Source organism: Prunus avium, chromosome 4 (genome assembly GCF_965620075.1).
Source record: "Prunus avium chromosome 4, drPruAviu1.hap1.1, whole genome shotgun sequence".
Classification (NCBI taxonomy): Eukaryota; Viridiplantae; Streptophyta; class Magnoliopsida; order Rosales; family Rosaceae; genus Prunus; species Prunus avium.
In genome coordinates this window covers 15,602,149-15,619,350 of record NC_142287.1, presented here as the reverse complement: position 1 = coordinate 15,619,350, position 17,202 = coordinate 15,602,149, and the positions used below count along the sequence as shown (strand labels likewise).

General features: G+C 35.6%; 1 protein-coding gene across 1 annotated transcript; it reads right to left on the bottom strand.

Moving 5' to 3' along the window:
- Window positions 1-4,466: 4,466 nt before the first annotated feature.
- LOC148294891 (protein FAR1-RELATED SEQUENCE 5-like) lies at window positions 4,467-6,756 on the bottom strand. Its single transcript, XM_088252291.1, has 2 exons — window positions 4,607-6,756; window positions 4,467-4,521 (listed from the first exon to the last, which is right to left on the bottom strand). The coding sequence occupies exons 1-2, from the start codon at window positions 6,754-6,756 to the stop codon at window positions 4,467-4,469; spliced, it is 2,205 nt and encodes a 734-aa protein (XP_088108417.1).
- Between the last annotated feature and the right edge of the window lie 10,446 nt (window positions 6,757-17,202).

Sequence of the window (17,202 nt, the reverse complement as noted above, 5' to 3'; positions counted from 1 at the left end):
AACTCAAATATGTGAAAACTCTTGAAACAATAGTAATAAATAGTATGAAAATCGGAAAAATGCCCCGAAAATTGCTCCGGCCTTCTTGTAATGTTATAAAACTTAGGGAAGCTATAAATCATCCATTTCATAATGAAAAAATTCAAACGCCTTTTGATAACTCATTTTCCTCTCAACCATAGCTATATATACTTATTAACTTCAACTTCAATAACCTACATCAACAAGCATCTCCTGTGAAAGTTCGGAATTTTTTGATAACTCACTTTCCTTTCAACCGTAAAAATATATTTTGCAATAACCAACATTATAAGTATATTTCCTTAATATTCATTGTCTAATTTTTAATAACACAAGTATTAGTTTCCTTTCATATATAAGGTTGTAAAAGTATCTGTTTTGTTATAATAATCTACATATATAATAATTCGACAACGTGTAGGCTCATGTGGGAACTTCTTTTTGCAAACCTCTTCTTGCCGCTCCATCTCAGCCATTTAAGTAATCTCAACGGCTGGGAAGAAAAAGTAAGCTCACACTAGAACTGGGTATGTTGCAGTTTCTCCTTCCTTATCGCGCCTTTTTTTTCCTTCCTTCCGCTATTTAATTCATTTTTAAATTTTAACTACAAACCCCCAAATCTGACAACCCAAATACCCAAAAACTTGTTTTAATTTGTTGAAAATCTCATAACTGCAGTCACAGTCGCTCCTCCTCTCTTCGCTTACCCAGGCTCAATCTTCACTAGAATCTCGTGGTCGTCACTGTGTGACAAGTAAACCCTTTTATTCCTCTCCATATTCTAACTGGATTCTCTTGGTTATCACTCTGATTTGTGGCTCCTCACAGATGAAGACGATCGTCCACAATCGACAGCCCCTAATCCCAACGGATCGGAACTCAAGCGACTTTGAAATCGTGCAACGAGCAAACCCGACCTTCCTGCATATGAAGAATTGGAATAATCGATCTTAGGCTTCAACGATGAGGTCAACGTGTTCCGCTTCTTTGAGGCGTAGTGCACCATCGACGACTGTAAATGCCCGCAGTCAAACTAGTGAAACAAGCGGCCCTCGAAACGGCGAAACCCAAACAAGGTCATCGCAGGAGAGTAGGCATCTCAATCCCCAATATTTGGGCGATTGAGAATCTCACTTCTCAATCTCTTCTAGGAAGTGAGAGACGACGATGGCATACCTGGAACTAATTGCAATTGCTACAGGTATGCCTTATTAAAAGCCTTTTTAGCACTTGAAATTTGGTAGATAATCAGCCATGTTGCTTTATATTATCATTTCCATCTTTGTCGACCAACAAAATGACGTATTTACTAGAGGGGTAGATGTTTGTCTAGTCTTAGCTTTCTCGAGAGCCACAACATCCCAGTGAACATGTACTCAATTGAAAAAACAACTGACATATTAATATGGGTGTTTTTGTGTAATAAGACATAATTATTAGTTGTGTTTTGGTTTCAAACTTCCTATGACAGTGATAAACTATTGACAGCAGTGACGGGTTGTTGATAAACTATTGATGGGTGACTGATACTATATTGGTGGACTATTGATAAATTATTCACTAGTTATTGACAAATTATTGAGGGGTTGTTGATATATTCCTTATGTCGCTTTCTGTGCATATGTTGCTTTTTCTGCAGTGTTTGGAAACTGATATCAGTAATATGCTAAATCACAATGTAATCAAATACATAAAGGAAAAATATAAAGAAATTGCTTAAATGTATTTTTGGTACTGCTGCATTTTCTGTTGAGTATTCCTCTAAATGTTAAATTGGGATTGTTTTGTTTCTTTTTGGGTTTAATATTGGAATTTTAGCAGCTTGATTTTATTTTTATTGTGTTCATTTAATTTGTGCAGGCCCTTGTTTAAAGCTTTGGTTGCCTTGTGTTCAGAATCACAATGTTGCAACATCACTTGTTTGCCACAAAAATATGTTTCATAAACGCTTTAAAAGGATTCACTGTAGCTTCAACATCGCTTTACTAAAGCTTCCTAAAATTTATTTTATTTTTACTAAGAAGTCTTAATTACTATTTATGGAAATTTGAGTTTGGGAAATTTGAAGTAATAATTGGAGGAAGTGAATCATTTATATTCATTCTACTAATGTCACGCTGCCAAAACAAGTTTTATAAAAGTGTCTGAATGAATTCACTAGAGCGTCATTGGTGCATCATTTTGGGTAATAGAAGAAAATATTAGCACATTGCATAATTTGTAAAGCTCCAAACATGTCATTTTGACTTTTGTCAAAATATGTTTCATAAAAGCATCACAAACGTTTCATTAGGGCTTCAATACTTATTCAAATATGAGAAATTGAATAAGAAAATTTGTACAAAAGAATGCAGGCTATGCAAAAGTCCAGTGCAGAACCAAAATATTATCATAACTTTAGATTCTATAAAAAGGAAGGAAATTGCATTGAAATGGAAAAACTTCCAACTTTGAAGGCAAGGAAATATGTTGAAAGAGTTGTGAGTATTGAAACAGATTATGTAATATAATCATTCAACGTTGTCATCTTTGCCAAACCAAAAGGCAAGCTAAAAACCTTGCACCTGACCATCGTACCACCGCCACGCACTATCCAATTGTTTATTTGTTTTGACATCAAAATTGATTTAAAGCCTAAAATATGAAGTAACTGTCACAAGGAGTTCGTATGATTTTTTTTGTGAAATTTTGTGATTTATTATGATTTTTGGAAGTTAAAGCATTGTAAAATAGTAATAAATGAAATATAATGACACATGGCAGCGTTTCATAGGTGTGTCATTAGAGTTTCCGATAGGTGTCAGTATCGCGTAACGCGCCACTCGTCATTAGAGCTTCATTCTTGTGTCTTTACCTTTAAAAATTCACAAAAAATGAATACAAAATCCAAAAAATGTACCAAAAGCAATAAGGGGTGGAGGTAATGGATGTTATGGTGGTCATCCACATTCCATAGATTTATAACAACAAGGAGTTTTTAGAAATTTTTGGTACATTTTTTGGCTTTTGTATTCATTTTTTGTGAATTTTTTAAGGTAAAGACACAAGAATGAAGCTCTAATGACACGTGGCGCATTACGCGATACTGACACCTGTCCGAAACTCTGATGACACACCTATGAGGGTCAGATTCTAGTACAACAGAGTACAATAGATTCACTAAGAATTGCTTTTTCTGAGCCATTAGATTAAATCCAACGGTGTTCTCACATAGAGGTTCTCAAAAACAAGTCCCCACCAGAGAATAGCTCAATTGGACAATGGTTTAAAGTCGTCATGGGTGCGTGCGTCTAGATCTTTGAACACGTCAAAGGTGTTCAATGAGTTGTGAATATGACGCTGCATGGGGAATCAGTAAAGTATCTCTATCATGTCCAATCACATAAAATGATGGCGTACTTTTTCTGAAAAACCTCACACATCAGTCATAAGCATTTTAAAATATTACTGAATATTTTTCCTTGTCTATATGAGTGATTATATCTTCACTCTAATTTTTTTTTTCTCAGTATATGTTTACTTTGAGGGATTCCACAAACATATAGTATAAAGAAAGATAACAAAAGTAGCAGATGAACAAATACAAACAACAACATATAACTAGTACAAAATAATCTCATAACCTTGTCACAAAATTTCATGTATCCTTCATATAGCAATGTTTACAAAATCGTGGACTATTGGAGTTTTTGTATTGCCAATGTATAGTCTCCTATTGCTCTAGTATTGGCACTATATAGCCTCCAATTGCCTTCATTTTGCCACTGCATTGCCCCCAATTGCCTTTATATTGCCACTGTATTACCCCGAATTGCCTTTGTATTACCATAAAAGGCAATAAATGGCTATACAAAGACAATGAACAATCAATACACAGTTAATAAGCTTGCAATAACAAGCAATAGACAAACAATATACATGTAATATATATGCAATATACACCGAATGTGTATCTTTTCTCAAAAAAGGATGTGATAGCCTTACATGTGCACCGTCAAAATTAAGAGTTGATAGGTCCAACTCTCATAAAAAGCAGCCAAATTGATGAAGGTTCTCAATGACAACAATCTTCCATAAGCCAAAAATCTGGGTCCAACTGTCATTAAAAAAAAAGAGTCAAATATCTCAAGAGAGAGATTATTGAAAGGAAAGAAAAATCCTAAAACACCTAACATCAGAAAAATACAAAGGCAAAAGAAAGCAAGAAAGCAAGGCTCCAATAAATTAACACCACCAATCGAGAAACAAAAAAACTTCAGAGAAAACCAAAACCAATCAAGGAAAAAACACAAAAGCTGATACAAAACGAAACAACACAAAATAATAAGATTTCTTACTATTGAATCATATTTCAAAATGCTCACCAATATTGACGGAAAATGAGCTTCGTATAGTAGAAACATAAATCACTTGGTAGGTCCGTGCATGCTATCAAATTCATCGAATTACGGGTCACTAAGATTGATCGGAGTTGATTCTTCATTGTCTGACGGGGATGTCCTGCATAAACACCAAGCATAATATTACAATAAAATAAACCACTTTGAATTTTAGCTATTATTTATAAATATTTGTACAATCTTACGGTGTGTTCGCCATTCTTGGACATCGTCTTATATCATGACTAGTTTGTCCACACTGCTGACAATGTCGGATCCCTCGCTCCATTCCTTTTTCCTTTGCTCCCTTTACTCGTTTTGAGCTTCCTTTGTGCGTTACTCTCTTAGGGTCCTTCAAATATCGTGTTTGGGAGCTAGACCCTCCAACTTTGCTTGGACTGACCCCATCATTCAATAACTTCAATGTCACCCGCGTATCGTTTAGATTATTCGACAATAGCTCACAACCTTCTTCGGACATTAAAGCATGCTCAATTACATCTGAAGCAAGTATGGACATTCTACTTCGCTTTATTAGGAGAGAACTGTTCTCACAATCTTTAATTTCATTGCCATTTGAATATGACACAAATCCAGATTTTGCAGTTTTCTTCCATCTATTCAAAATGTATTTATTGGGCAGATATTCAATTTGCTCTCTTTTTAACAATGCCAGTGCATGGCAGCAAAGAATCCCAATAAATTCAAATCCTTTACAGCTACACGACCATTGATCGGAATATTTATCATATAAAACTTCTGTCACTCTTGTTTTCCCCCTTTTCCTTTCACTCACTTTATAGATAGCTTTGGAAGCATCATCCATTTTCAGTTCCATGAAACACGGTAAACTTTGCATTAGCTCCTGTTCAAACTTTTGGAACATTGCCTTTGTGTATATTTCAGCCATTTGTTTATCCATTGTCATCAATAGAGCACATTGAGGCTTTTCAAATGCATCAATGTGATCAGCAAGTAACTCATTTTGACGTTGATGGGAAAGTGCCCTTTGAAATCGTGTTATGAAATCCATTAATGAATTTCTCCTTGATATATATTGCTTGAAAAATGCATGAGAGCCTTCTGCTCTTTGACTGCTTGACATTCCAGCAGCAAAAACATGTTTTACATAGGCTGGAACCCATGATTTTCGCAAATCAAAAACTGAACTTAGCCATGGATGGTCAGTCAAACCAGATTTTGTAACGATTGCATGCCACTTTTCTTCAAATTCATCTATATTGTAAATCTCCCAGATGGTTTCCTTAAAATCTTTCCAATATTCCTCATAAGCAATCCGTGGTAGTTTATCAGAGAACTTGGTTGTGATGTGCCATATGCAAAGTCGATGAAATGTAGTGGGGAATACTTCAAAAATCGCTCTAGCCATAGCTGCATCTTGATCTGTAATGATCATTTTTGGCTCACCACCTGGCATGGCTTTCTTAAACTCCTCAAACATCCAAATAAATGACTCAGTCGTTTCCTTACTTAAAAATGCACAAGCTAAAACAATTGTCTGACCATGGTTATTAACCCCCAACATTGGTGCAAATGGCAAGCCATATCGGTTCGTGTTGAATGTGGTATCGAGCACCACAACATCTCCATAAAACCCGTATGCTCGTCTAGAAGTTGCATCTGCCCAAAAACATCGAGTAAGCCTGTCATTGGAATCTCCCTCAATCTTGAAATAAAATGATCTATTGTTTTTCTGTTCAGCTAAAAAATACTCAGTCACCAGTTCAACATCATGGTTCTTCATTAGGCTACTCTCATAATATTCAAAATTGTAAATATCCTTTTTGGTAAAACCAATTTTCTCCATTCCTCCAGATTGCACCTCCAAAATACTCATCTTTTTATGAGTAGGTATATCAGCTGAACCGAGTTGTTTTGTGAGTAGCTTTGCAGGTTCTGAAATATGACGGTGTGATCTCATAAAATGCACTCTTTCTGGGAGTGTCATCGTATGATTGTGTCCCTCTACAACGAGAGAGAAAGCATACTGTTTGCACCCAGAAACCTTCACAACAACAACCCTAGCCTTGCAACCACATCTACTTACCCCTCGGTGTCTTTTTATCACCCTAGGCTCTTCTTTTTTAAACACACCTTGTTTGCAACATACAAATTCTTTTCTTAGAATTTCTTTACTGTATTTTTCCCTCCCGCTGGAATGGCGTCGAATACTAAAGCCAGCCAATAACGCATATCTATTGTAGAAATCATAAACGGAATCAAGTGAATCGAACTTCATCCCGACTTTTGGTCTTTCCTCGTTTCTGACTTCAGGTATGTAAATCATTTCATCAATGATTACACAATCATCATTCTCCTCTGAGTCCCCAACCATTTTACTCACATAGATTATTGATACCTTCCATAACATTTGAATCAAACATTTCAGAAATAGCTAAAACAAAACAAAATAATTATGAAAGCAATTTAAATTTTGTACCATCATCAGTTGAAAACAAAGACATTTATAATGATTTTCTAAAAAAAAAACTTACCAGCAACAAATCCAAGAATTTGAATGCAACTCCCCTATGTTATGGAGCAAAATTGATACTTGCGTTTTTTGCTTTCCTTTTATTGTCTCCTCTATGTTGATTCAATCAAACTTTTCTATGAGAGCACATATAGAAAATTAAGATGCAAACTTGTGTCAACCTGTAGCAGATTATCAATTATTAAAAAGCCATAAAATAAATTGAGGTAAGACAAACCCAAGATATTTTTAGAGAACTTATTTTTACTGTATGTATGCAAGACCCATAAAGATCACCATTAGATTAACGTGTTGTTATTTTCATTATTTATTAAGTATTGATTCAACAAAGCTTAAAGCCAATATACTAAAGGCATCATAATAAAACCCAAAGCAGTAAGGGGTTAAACGCAAGAAAGAATATTTATGTATGAAAATAAAATAAAATTGTAAAAATCAATTTTTCAAATGAAATATAAATACAAAAGAGAACAAAAAATAATAATAATTACAAGAAATTGGAAAACATTAAAAGCAAAATCAGTGAAACAAAGAAACAAAGAGAAGTGGTTTTGGAGTGTTTGACTTACCATCGCAGTTGGAGTTGAAGAAGAGTACTGCAAGTTATTGAAAACTTGGGTTTTACTTGTTCAGAAACGGAGGCTCTTTCAACATATCATGTTTCTCTTTTTCTTCTTTTCTCTCTACTATGAAGATCTTGCAAATAATTTTTGTGATACAAAGACAAAATAAGAGAGCTCTCAAGTTATAGTTGTTGTAATGGGTAATGATGAACCATTTTCTGCAACATTAATGACAGGGGTTTAACAAAACAGAATATTTTTTGAATAAAAGAGTTTGCAATAAGGCTGAAAAATCACATACCAGTGAAAGAATTGAGTTGTGGGCTTCAACCATTGTTCCTCCTCCTTCAGCAACATCCTCCACAGCTGAGTGTCTTCGTTTTTTTTCTTTTTGGAGCAGCAAATTCAATTTCTGGAAGTTGGAAAGGGGCAGCTCTTGTTTGTCTCCAGAGGAAGTTTCAGACCTAAGACTTTTGACCTCTATTTCAAAGAAAAGAAAAGAGATGAGAGAGAAGTTCTGGGTTGCTCATTTTGTGATGGGTAATTTTAACCCGGTTGTAACAAAACTTCCTACTTAAATCTGAACCGTTCATTTGAAACTGACGGTTGTTATCATCCTGCACATAACCTCCTCATATTAGCCTCTGCATTCTAGCAGCTCCCCAACCACATCCAAACATTACAATCAGGACAACGCAACCTTTGTCCTGAAGTCCAAACCAATAGCCGTAACACAAATTTCACCCACCAGTTAAACATATTCAGCAATTGGTTAGGATAAAGTTCAAGTAATATAATATAGAAGGTCAAAAAGAATGATTTTTTTTTGGAGATTCACTTTTATACCCAATATAGGGGCCCAAATTATAAATTTTTTAAAAAAACCTATATAAAATAGACTTTAGAAACACACCCAAAACTCATGTACAACATAACAAAGAGGCTTTTAACTTCTTATAAATTACAAAACTGCCATCAATTTCTTAAAATAAGCCCGACCCCAAAACCTCATAAAAATACCCAAAACACTCACTAGGGCATCACAATAACTTAATAATCAAAATTAAATTCATTAGGGCCAACTGTCATTTTTTGGGTTTATTTATAGAAATTAAATGGTGTAGGGTTTATTTATATTATTAGTGCTAAGAATGGATATATGATTAAATATCTCTTATCTTTTCATATAGAAAAAAAATTAAATGTAAAGTGTTGTATACAAATAATTCTAGCTAAGTTAGGCCATGGGATGTCTCCTTCTCATCTTTGGGAATTTGGTCTCCCTTTTTTCGTCGCTTCTGCTTTTTATTTCGACATCTCTTGGGCATTCGTGTTTTAGAGATTTTGGTTTGCAATCTTATTTTTCATTAAAAAAAAAATCATAAAAGTATACTAAATTAGTCAATTAACATTTGATCTTGTCGTAGGAGATCTTGAATTTAAATTCCATAAAGTCACAAGTAGTATGTCATATTATTGAGAGATTATGTGAATACAATGATGGATTCTTCTAAAAATCGCACATTTTGGGTTTTTTTGACAACCATGCTTGTTAGTATATATCCTCGACTGTGTGCTTATTTTTGGGCTCTGATTGTATTAAAGGGCCGTTGCAATTCAAATATCCCTCTTTTTTCAAAAAAATAAAATTATAATATGAAAAAGGGTTCTTTCTTCACCTATTAAATTGTTTTTTGGACAGCTCTTTTTTTATGTTGTGTGTTTACTTTTGGAATAAAATTAAATTTAAGGAATTTCAATTTTTTAAGGTTAAATTGTTCAAAAAATTAAATTATGACGTTATTTAAAAAGATTAATGAAGAAAAGTTTTCCATAAAAAAAAAATTAGACTTAAACCATTCTTAAACAATTTAATAAAGTTGCAGACTTAAAATTTAAGTCCGGAGGGTTGTGAGAAAAAAAAATTTGAGTCCAGGCAAAACCCAAATAGTCACTTTTTGGAGGGGGAAAATTTGGGTTTAGCCCCTCGTGGGTTGGAGAAGGCCTAAGGAACCGGGTTTCCATTGTGAGAAATTGACTATCGAGCAATAACTTTTTTAAAATTTTTAAAATTTTAAAGTTTAAGTTTTTTAAAAATGTTTTTGTACTGATTTAAAATATATATTAAAGGGAGTTGGCCAGTTAGTTCATGGGTGGGTCTCACATTGGCCACGTCAGCAGTTAACGGTTGACCAAACGGTCAACTTAACGAAGGGCTTAAATTAGTCAGGTTTTAAAATATTGGGTTATAAATTGATGAAATTGAAACCACGGGACCCATATTGAGAATGACTCCAAAACTTTAGGGGGTCTTTTGTCGTTAGCCCAATAATTTTTGTATAGGACATGTAGAAATATTTTATTTTTATTTTAAAAAACTAGTTGAGTAAGTTGGAGAGGTCCAAACCACATATCCTATGTATATTGGATGGTACACCAGCCCGGAACATACAAAAATTTCTCCTTAAGATGGGAGAGAAACGGATGAGAGAGAGGTGTATCCCACATTAAAAATCCCCTTAAATTCCTAGTTCTAGAAGTCATTCACATTTGGTGTTCTAAATTTTAAGTGGAATATTTGGGCCACATTTAGATCCATTTACTAAAAATAAACCCAAACAATATGATTTGAATTTGGACCTCTCAAATCTAATCCCTTAGAACTTAAGGCCTCATTTGGTGGTCCGGCTAATTGAATTGGAGTTGAGTTCAATTGAGTCCTTATGAGTCCCACCTCTTAGGTGGGGTGAGACTGTTATCCAATTTCATAAGTCCAGTCACTTCGCACCAAACGACGATTGTGATGCTCAATTAGCACCAAGGTGCCCAATTCGTTATATTAATATGAGTTATTTACACTAACACCCTATCGGGTTTTCAGCTTTTTCACAAAACCCTCCTGAGGTTTCAGAAATTATACGAACACCTCATGAGGTTTTAAATTCTTTTCACAAAACTCATTTTCGTTGATTCTTCATTCAAAGATTGATGATTTTATATATATCCAAATGACAAAGTTAGCCTTTGACATTTGTAGGGGCTTTCTCTTTCCGACAGCTGCAGATTGAGCTGGGCTGCTGTAAAGAGCCTAATGTGTGAAAGTACCCCTTGTGTCTGAGTTCAAGAACTAGGCTCCAAGAATATTTCGAAAGGGGAGTGGAACCTTAGGAAATACCCTGGTTGTCTTCACCAACAAAAATGACAATGGCTTACAGGTAGATCTTTAGCTTGGCATGAAGAGCTTGTGGCATGGAAGCAAAGTGGTCATGAGTTTAGCACTTAAAGAGAGAGAGCTGTGAGTTCCTATGAGAGACAAGGGATATAAGGGAAAGATGAAGGGATTCTAAGAAGGTTTGATGAAGAAGGAGAAAGATGGGGAAGATGAAGGGATTCTAAGAAGGTTTGATGAAAAGGGAGAAAGATGGGGAAGAATGATGGGTGGCTTAAGTAATTTCCGGCAGTTTGAGAAAACTTTGTCAAGCTCTGGAACAGCTTGCCAGAGGAGGCCAGAGGAGAAAATGGGAGGAGATTGAGGAATAGGGCACGAAATTGCTGGGTTTCAGAGATGAGAGATGATGCTTGCTCTCTGGATGTGGGTGTCTGTTGTTGGGTAGAAGATGCCTTATTTATAGCCGCTGGAAGCTCCTCCTTTCCAAGAAACCCTAATGGTTTCTATCTAATTTGGCCAAGCTTTTCCCTTCCTTTCTTCTCTCTCCCTTTGACTTATCTTATTCTGGTAAAATCCTCTCTGCCCAATCACACAAAAACATGGATTTTTGGGGGCTTTATGCTTTTCCCGCAGCTGCTTCAATGGGGGACTCCTGTTCCCAACCACCTCCTTCCTTTCTTTCTTTCCTCCTTCCATGGCCAGATCTGATGGGGGAAAGAAATGGGTATGCACGCTGGTTTGGAGGAAGTCTCCCTGATTCTAGCTAAAGTATGATTAAGCCATGGTGTGTGGTCATAACCTTGTGTTCCTAATTCCCTAATTTGATCATTTGTTGTCTAACCTAAAATTAAGCATTAGGAACCCATTAAGCATAGAAGAACATTTTAAACAACCAAATATGTATCTAATCCCTGTTGTCGAATGTCCATACATACTCTTCCTATTCATAGTTCAATTCGAATTAAAGCATGGTGTCTACTCTTAATTCAAACCAAGATAGCTAACATGCAAGCCTAAATGGTGATCAATCATTCAAACTAGCATATTAACTTATAAGCATAATGAATAAGAACAAAAACCATAATTGAAACTTGGAAACTAATCAAACTTGAAACTAAAGAAAAGAATTTACATAACAATGAAAATTAAGTAGAACTTGGAAAAACTTAAGGAGAATTTCAGCACAAAGATCTCATTATAACAATTGAAAACTAGAAAGAGAAACTAAGAGAATTTGAGGGAGAGAAGGGAAGGGAGCTCTAGAGAAGTGTTTGAGAGCTCCCCCCCTTGGGGTGTTATTACAAGCTTAGAGAACTTCCCTATTTATAGGCCTAGGGGAAGTGAAAATCAGAATTCAATAAGACTAATGCATACAACACTTGAATTATAAAATCTGAAATGGTTGATGCACTTGTATTAGAAAATCTGAAATGGGTGATGCACTTGTATTAGAAAATCTTGAATTGGTTGATGCACTTCACCACTAAATCCCACCAGCAGCCCTAGCTCATCTTCATGTCACCATGACCAAGCTTCCAACCAGAAATGATAGCTCATACCTAACTCACCATGACCAAGCATCCAACCAGCACATGCTGAGGTCAGCATGACCAGCAACTTCAAGGGCTTACAACTTGGGCTTCTCTTAATCAAATTAGGACTTTAAGCACTCTAAATTGAAGTTCAGAATGTCTTCTTTCCAGCCATATGTTATTTGAGCCAATCCAAGGTCGGAGGAAGAAGTTAAGGCCGAAACAAATTGCTAACTCATTTTCCGCGCTGATAAGATCCATCCTGAGCATGGTTCTGTGTTTGCTAGGTAACGGACTCCAGAGTTATCCAATGGGGCTGAATGTTGGATATGTTATAGTACACACCAATTGGAGCAACTTTCATGAAGAATGTGGCCTCATCCGAGCTATGTAGGTTGCTGAAACATAGCTTGCAATATGACCTACGGAACTGGACTGGCAGGGGGCTGTAGCCATAATGAATTTGTCTTTAAGCTCTTCATCAATTCATCCAAATTAGGCCTTAACATGCTTGAATTGCATGAATTATGTTCTCCAAAGCCATCATTGTTACCTAAAGCTCAATTAACTGAAAGATAAACACAAAAAGGATTAAAAGCACAAGTTTAACTAAAAAACATAACCAAATCATAAGCTAGAAGGGTAAGAAATAATATACAATTATGAACCGATCAAATACCCCCAAACCTAGATTTTGCTAGTCCTCGAGCAAAACAACACAAAACAAAGTTAAAAACAAAACTAGAAGTTAACTAAACCACTTTCGTAGGTAACTCGATTGCATTTAGCATATGCAACAAGCCTTTAAACCTCTAGGCATCCCTAGTAGGAGGAGTTGTGTCTCCTGAGGGTTTAACAGATACGATACCCACAAACGTTTTACTGACTCTGTAAAACAAAGTAATTAGAAAACTTAAAGATTGTTAGTCCTTAAGCAAAACCAAAAACAAAAACAAACACAAAAACACAAAGAACTTAAAACAATTTTTCCGAACATTTTCTGAAGAGAAATGACTCATGCACATGACTTAAACGTTTTAACAATAAAAGCTCAATTTTTAGACATTATTTACAAAGCGGCAAAGTTCTAAACACAATATGCTCAAAGTGTAGTAGTGTGATAGCCAAATGCAACAAATTCCCCAATCTTAGTTTTCACACAATTTCAAAAATCATACAAAGCATAAGTTCAACTTCAAATCTCACCAAAGTTGTCCTCTCACAAATGAATCACTCAGAAGAGGGCTATAATGCACACTCAGTTATAAACATGAGAATAGAGTTAAACCATAAGGGACTTAACTCGCAATAGAAATATGAAGAACTTGCATTAATATGATCTCAAGAAGGATGTCAAACACTTAAAAGTAGAAAAATGAATGCAATTCAACCACATGACATTTAAGATCAATTTAGGTCTTTAACATGGGTTGTAATGGGGCCAAGGGTGTAAGGTGAGTAAGAAATGAAGGATATGGATAATACAAAGTCCAAGGAACTCGCAATGCAAGAGCATAAAATAATTGTTTACAAGACTTCAAATCATCACGATTAGATTTTTTTTCTTTTACCTGATCAAAACTCCTTATACCCTTCATTTACATTGATTCACTCCTTTCCTGAACAACCACCAATTTATTTTGAAGGCCCAAAAATGAAATTTCATTCAACCACCACTTAATCACAACTTTTCTCTTTTCTTTCACCAATTGTGTGAATTTTTTTTTTCTTCGAAATTCCCAAACTTAGTATGAAAAACACATCCCAATTAAAGCTCATGAGTTCTTTAGAAAGGTAAATATTTGTTTTTCAGGCTAAGGCGAGGAAATATAATTGGTTAAATGAAAGAAAAGGTTTACATGTAGGCTCAAAATGGTTAACAATGGAAAATCATGCTTAAGCATGCATAAGGTTAGCTTGAAAGGCACAAACGATCCAAAGAGGGCCTTAATATCACTTCTTAAATGTCGTGAAGTCAAATTGCATAAGAATGAATGACTTTTAAGTGTTCAACCAAATCAATAAATAATGAGATCAAACAACAACTTTGATGACAAGAAAATAAGAGTATGTATATAACACTCATGAATTGAAGTACAAGGCTCAAAAGCTCACTTTATATGGTTATATAAGTCTAATTTGTGCTTGATACAATTCTTTGGGTCATGCAAATCCTTTAATTGGAAAATTATGAAACAAATGGCAAGTGTAAAGAAGGTTTCAAACATATCATGCTAGAACAATGCCAAATTTTTTTTTATTTTTTAATAAAGAAAAAAAAACACTAAAATAAAATGAAATCCAATTTTTATTTAAGTCATGCAAACATTTATCACTATCTCATCATAAGTGTTCGGAAAGTGACTCAAAACAAAAACAAAACAAAACAATACTTAAAATAAAAACAAGCAAAAAAATAAATATAATTTTTTTTTTCAATTATTTTTTTTTTTTAATTTTAAGAAAAACCAAATTTACTTGCTAAACTCCAATACCCCCAAACCTAGAAATGAACATTGTCCTCAATGTTTAAAAATTAGCCACAACCAATGTCATAACAACAAATGAAGGGTATTAAAGCAAATAAAAATCACAAAACATACAAAAATAAAATAAAACAATTACAAAATAAAAATTACAAAACAAACAATCAAATAAAATAAAATAAAATAAATAAATAAAAAAACACGAAACAGTAAAACACTCAAAACAGTAAGCCCTAACAGATAGTCTTACACAAACTGAAACCCAAACAATTGAAAGCCCAACCCAAAATGAAATTAACCCAACAACGGTAAAACCCGACCCAACATGAAATCTGAAGCCCACACGTTTAAATTTAATTTTTTTCTTAAAAAGATAAAACGTGAATTATGAGCGCAAAGCGGGATTTCTAAAAAGAGGGAATGTGGTCCCTGATGTCGTTTCATGGATAGTCACGGGCAGAAAGCAGGAGCCACGTGTCGACGCATAGAGGCGCCGCAGATCCACAAGCGAAAATTACGGGCTCATGGAAAGGCGCGACAACTTTGCTGAACGCGTCCGTTCAGACAAAGCAAGTCGTGACAAATGTGTTGGAAACGGTTGGAAAGTGAGAAGGTTGTGGGACTCGAGGAACGCTGGATATTCAGAAAACGCTTAGACGCTGCAACTGCTAGGGTTTGTTTGTCAAAGACTACATCTATAAGAAGGAAAAAGAAGGGAAAAAAAACAAAAAACAAAAAACACACAAACTCAGAAACACAAAAGAGAAAAGAAGCAAGAAAAAGAAAAAAAAAGTGAGAAATCAAATGGCTTCTTCCTACCCCTTTTCGTTAGATCTCAACCTAGCTCCACCGACTCAGACACGAGGCCAAGCAGTAGCACCAGTATGGATGCCCTACTTTGCCTCCGCACGGGGGCCTGTGACTGTCAATGACTCAATACTCCTGGACAACGATGTTGCCATTGGAGTTTGCAGAAATTTAGTGACTCCCAAAGATATACGTGTGTTCGGGACAAGGGATGACAACCGGGTCACGAGTGATGCCCTGGCACTGAGCGTGCAGAGTACAGCATGTGTCGCAAGTTTGGGTCATCGCCTACTTGCGAAGTCCCATGAGGTAGAGGTGCTTAAAGCTCAGTTGGCGGCGGAGCGAAGTTTGGTTGAAGACTGTCAGAGTGCTATAAAAAGCTTGAAAATGGAGAGGTCAAGGATTGTGGAGGTGAATCGACACCAGCTAGAAGTATTGCGAGACGAGAATAAAAATCTATCAAAGATGGTAGAGTTGTACTCTCGCGACATGAGAAAGCAACTGGAGGACCTAGACCGACCGGGTAAACGCAAGCAAGCGGATCGCGAGAGTAGTTACGCTCAAGCTAAGATTGCGATCTTTGGGAGCTCAAGTGATGAGCCCCAAGAGGCTGTGCGTGAAGCCCCGGAAGAGGACAGCCAGAGGGCCAAACTCAAAGCTCCTATGGTCGAGACACCGAGCGCCAAGAAGAAATGATTTCAGTTTTTATTTATTATTTAATTTTAAAGTGTATGTGTGTTTTTTTTTTTCTTTAATTGGGAAATAAAAACGTTAGCTATCTCAAAGAAACGATTGACCCTAAATGTAAAGAACGACAATCAAACAAAAACACGAAGACCCAAACAAGATTTTTTATTTTTATTTTTTTATTTTTAGTTAAGTAAATACACAAATAACTGCTTCTTCTTTTAAGAGAAAAACTTAAGGATGACCAGTTAAGGGCCTCAGAAAACACAGCCAGGGGTTCCGGGAAGGTTGGAGGGGTCACAATGGTCCCGCTTAAAACCCTAACTTCTTAGACACCGAAGGTGTCGCCTTAAAGAACTCCTAGACACTGTATAGACTGCGGTTGCTCACTGGAGTTACCAAAAATTTAGCTCCTTCAAAGAATATCCTATGAGTTTTAAATTATACTACCTAATTAAATAAAAAAAACAAAATAAATAAATAAATAAATAAACTGAAATAAACACGCAATTCAAACAAGAATTTAAAAGAAGAGTTGGGATTCTTGCACCAGGTGTCCAAGACGCATCTTTAATTTTGTCTCTTCTTCCAACTACATTATTAAGAAACCTGTCAAACAAGAAGAAAATAATTGAAAATAAAATAAAATAAAATAAAAACTGAAAAAGAAAAAACACAAACATCAGAAAACAGGGAGGCAAAAGTAAGTGAAAGTGTAAACATGCTCCCTTTTAAAAAAAAACGTGCTCGCAATTTGCGCCAGAAATGAAGGGATCCGAGAGAAAAGAGCACAGGATAGCACCCTCGAGATCCGAAGTGCTTTCGGCTCCCTCATCTGCATAAGTCTATTTAAACTCATCTCGGTGAAGTAGAAGAGCACCCCGCATTTCTTCCTGCAAATTTAGAGAAAACATCAAAAAATCCAAAAACAAAACAATGGCATCCTCATGCACTCACCTTGATGATCTTAGCCTTGAACTGTCCCTTGCACCACCGAATGCGCAGATAAGGGCTCCTCAAAACCATGTCTTCCCAAACTCCAC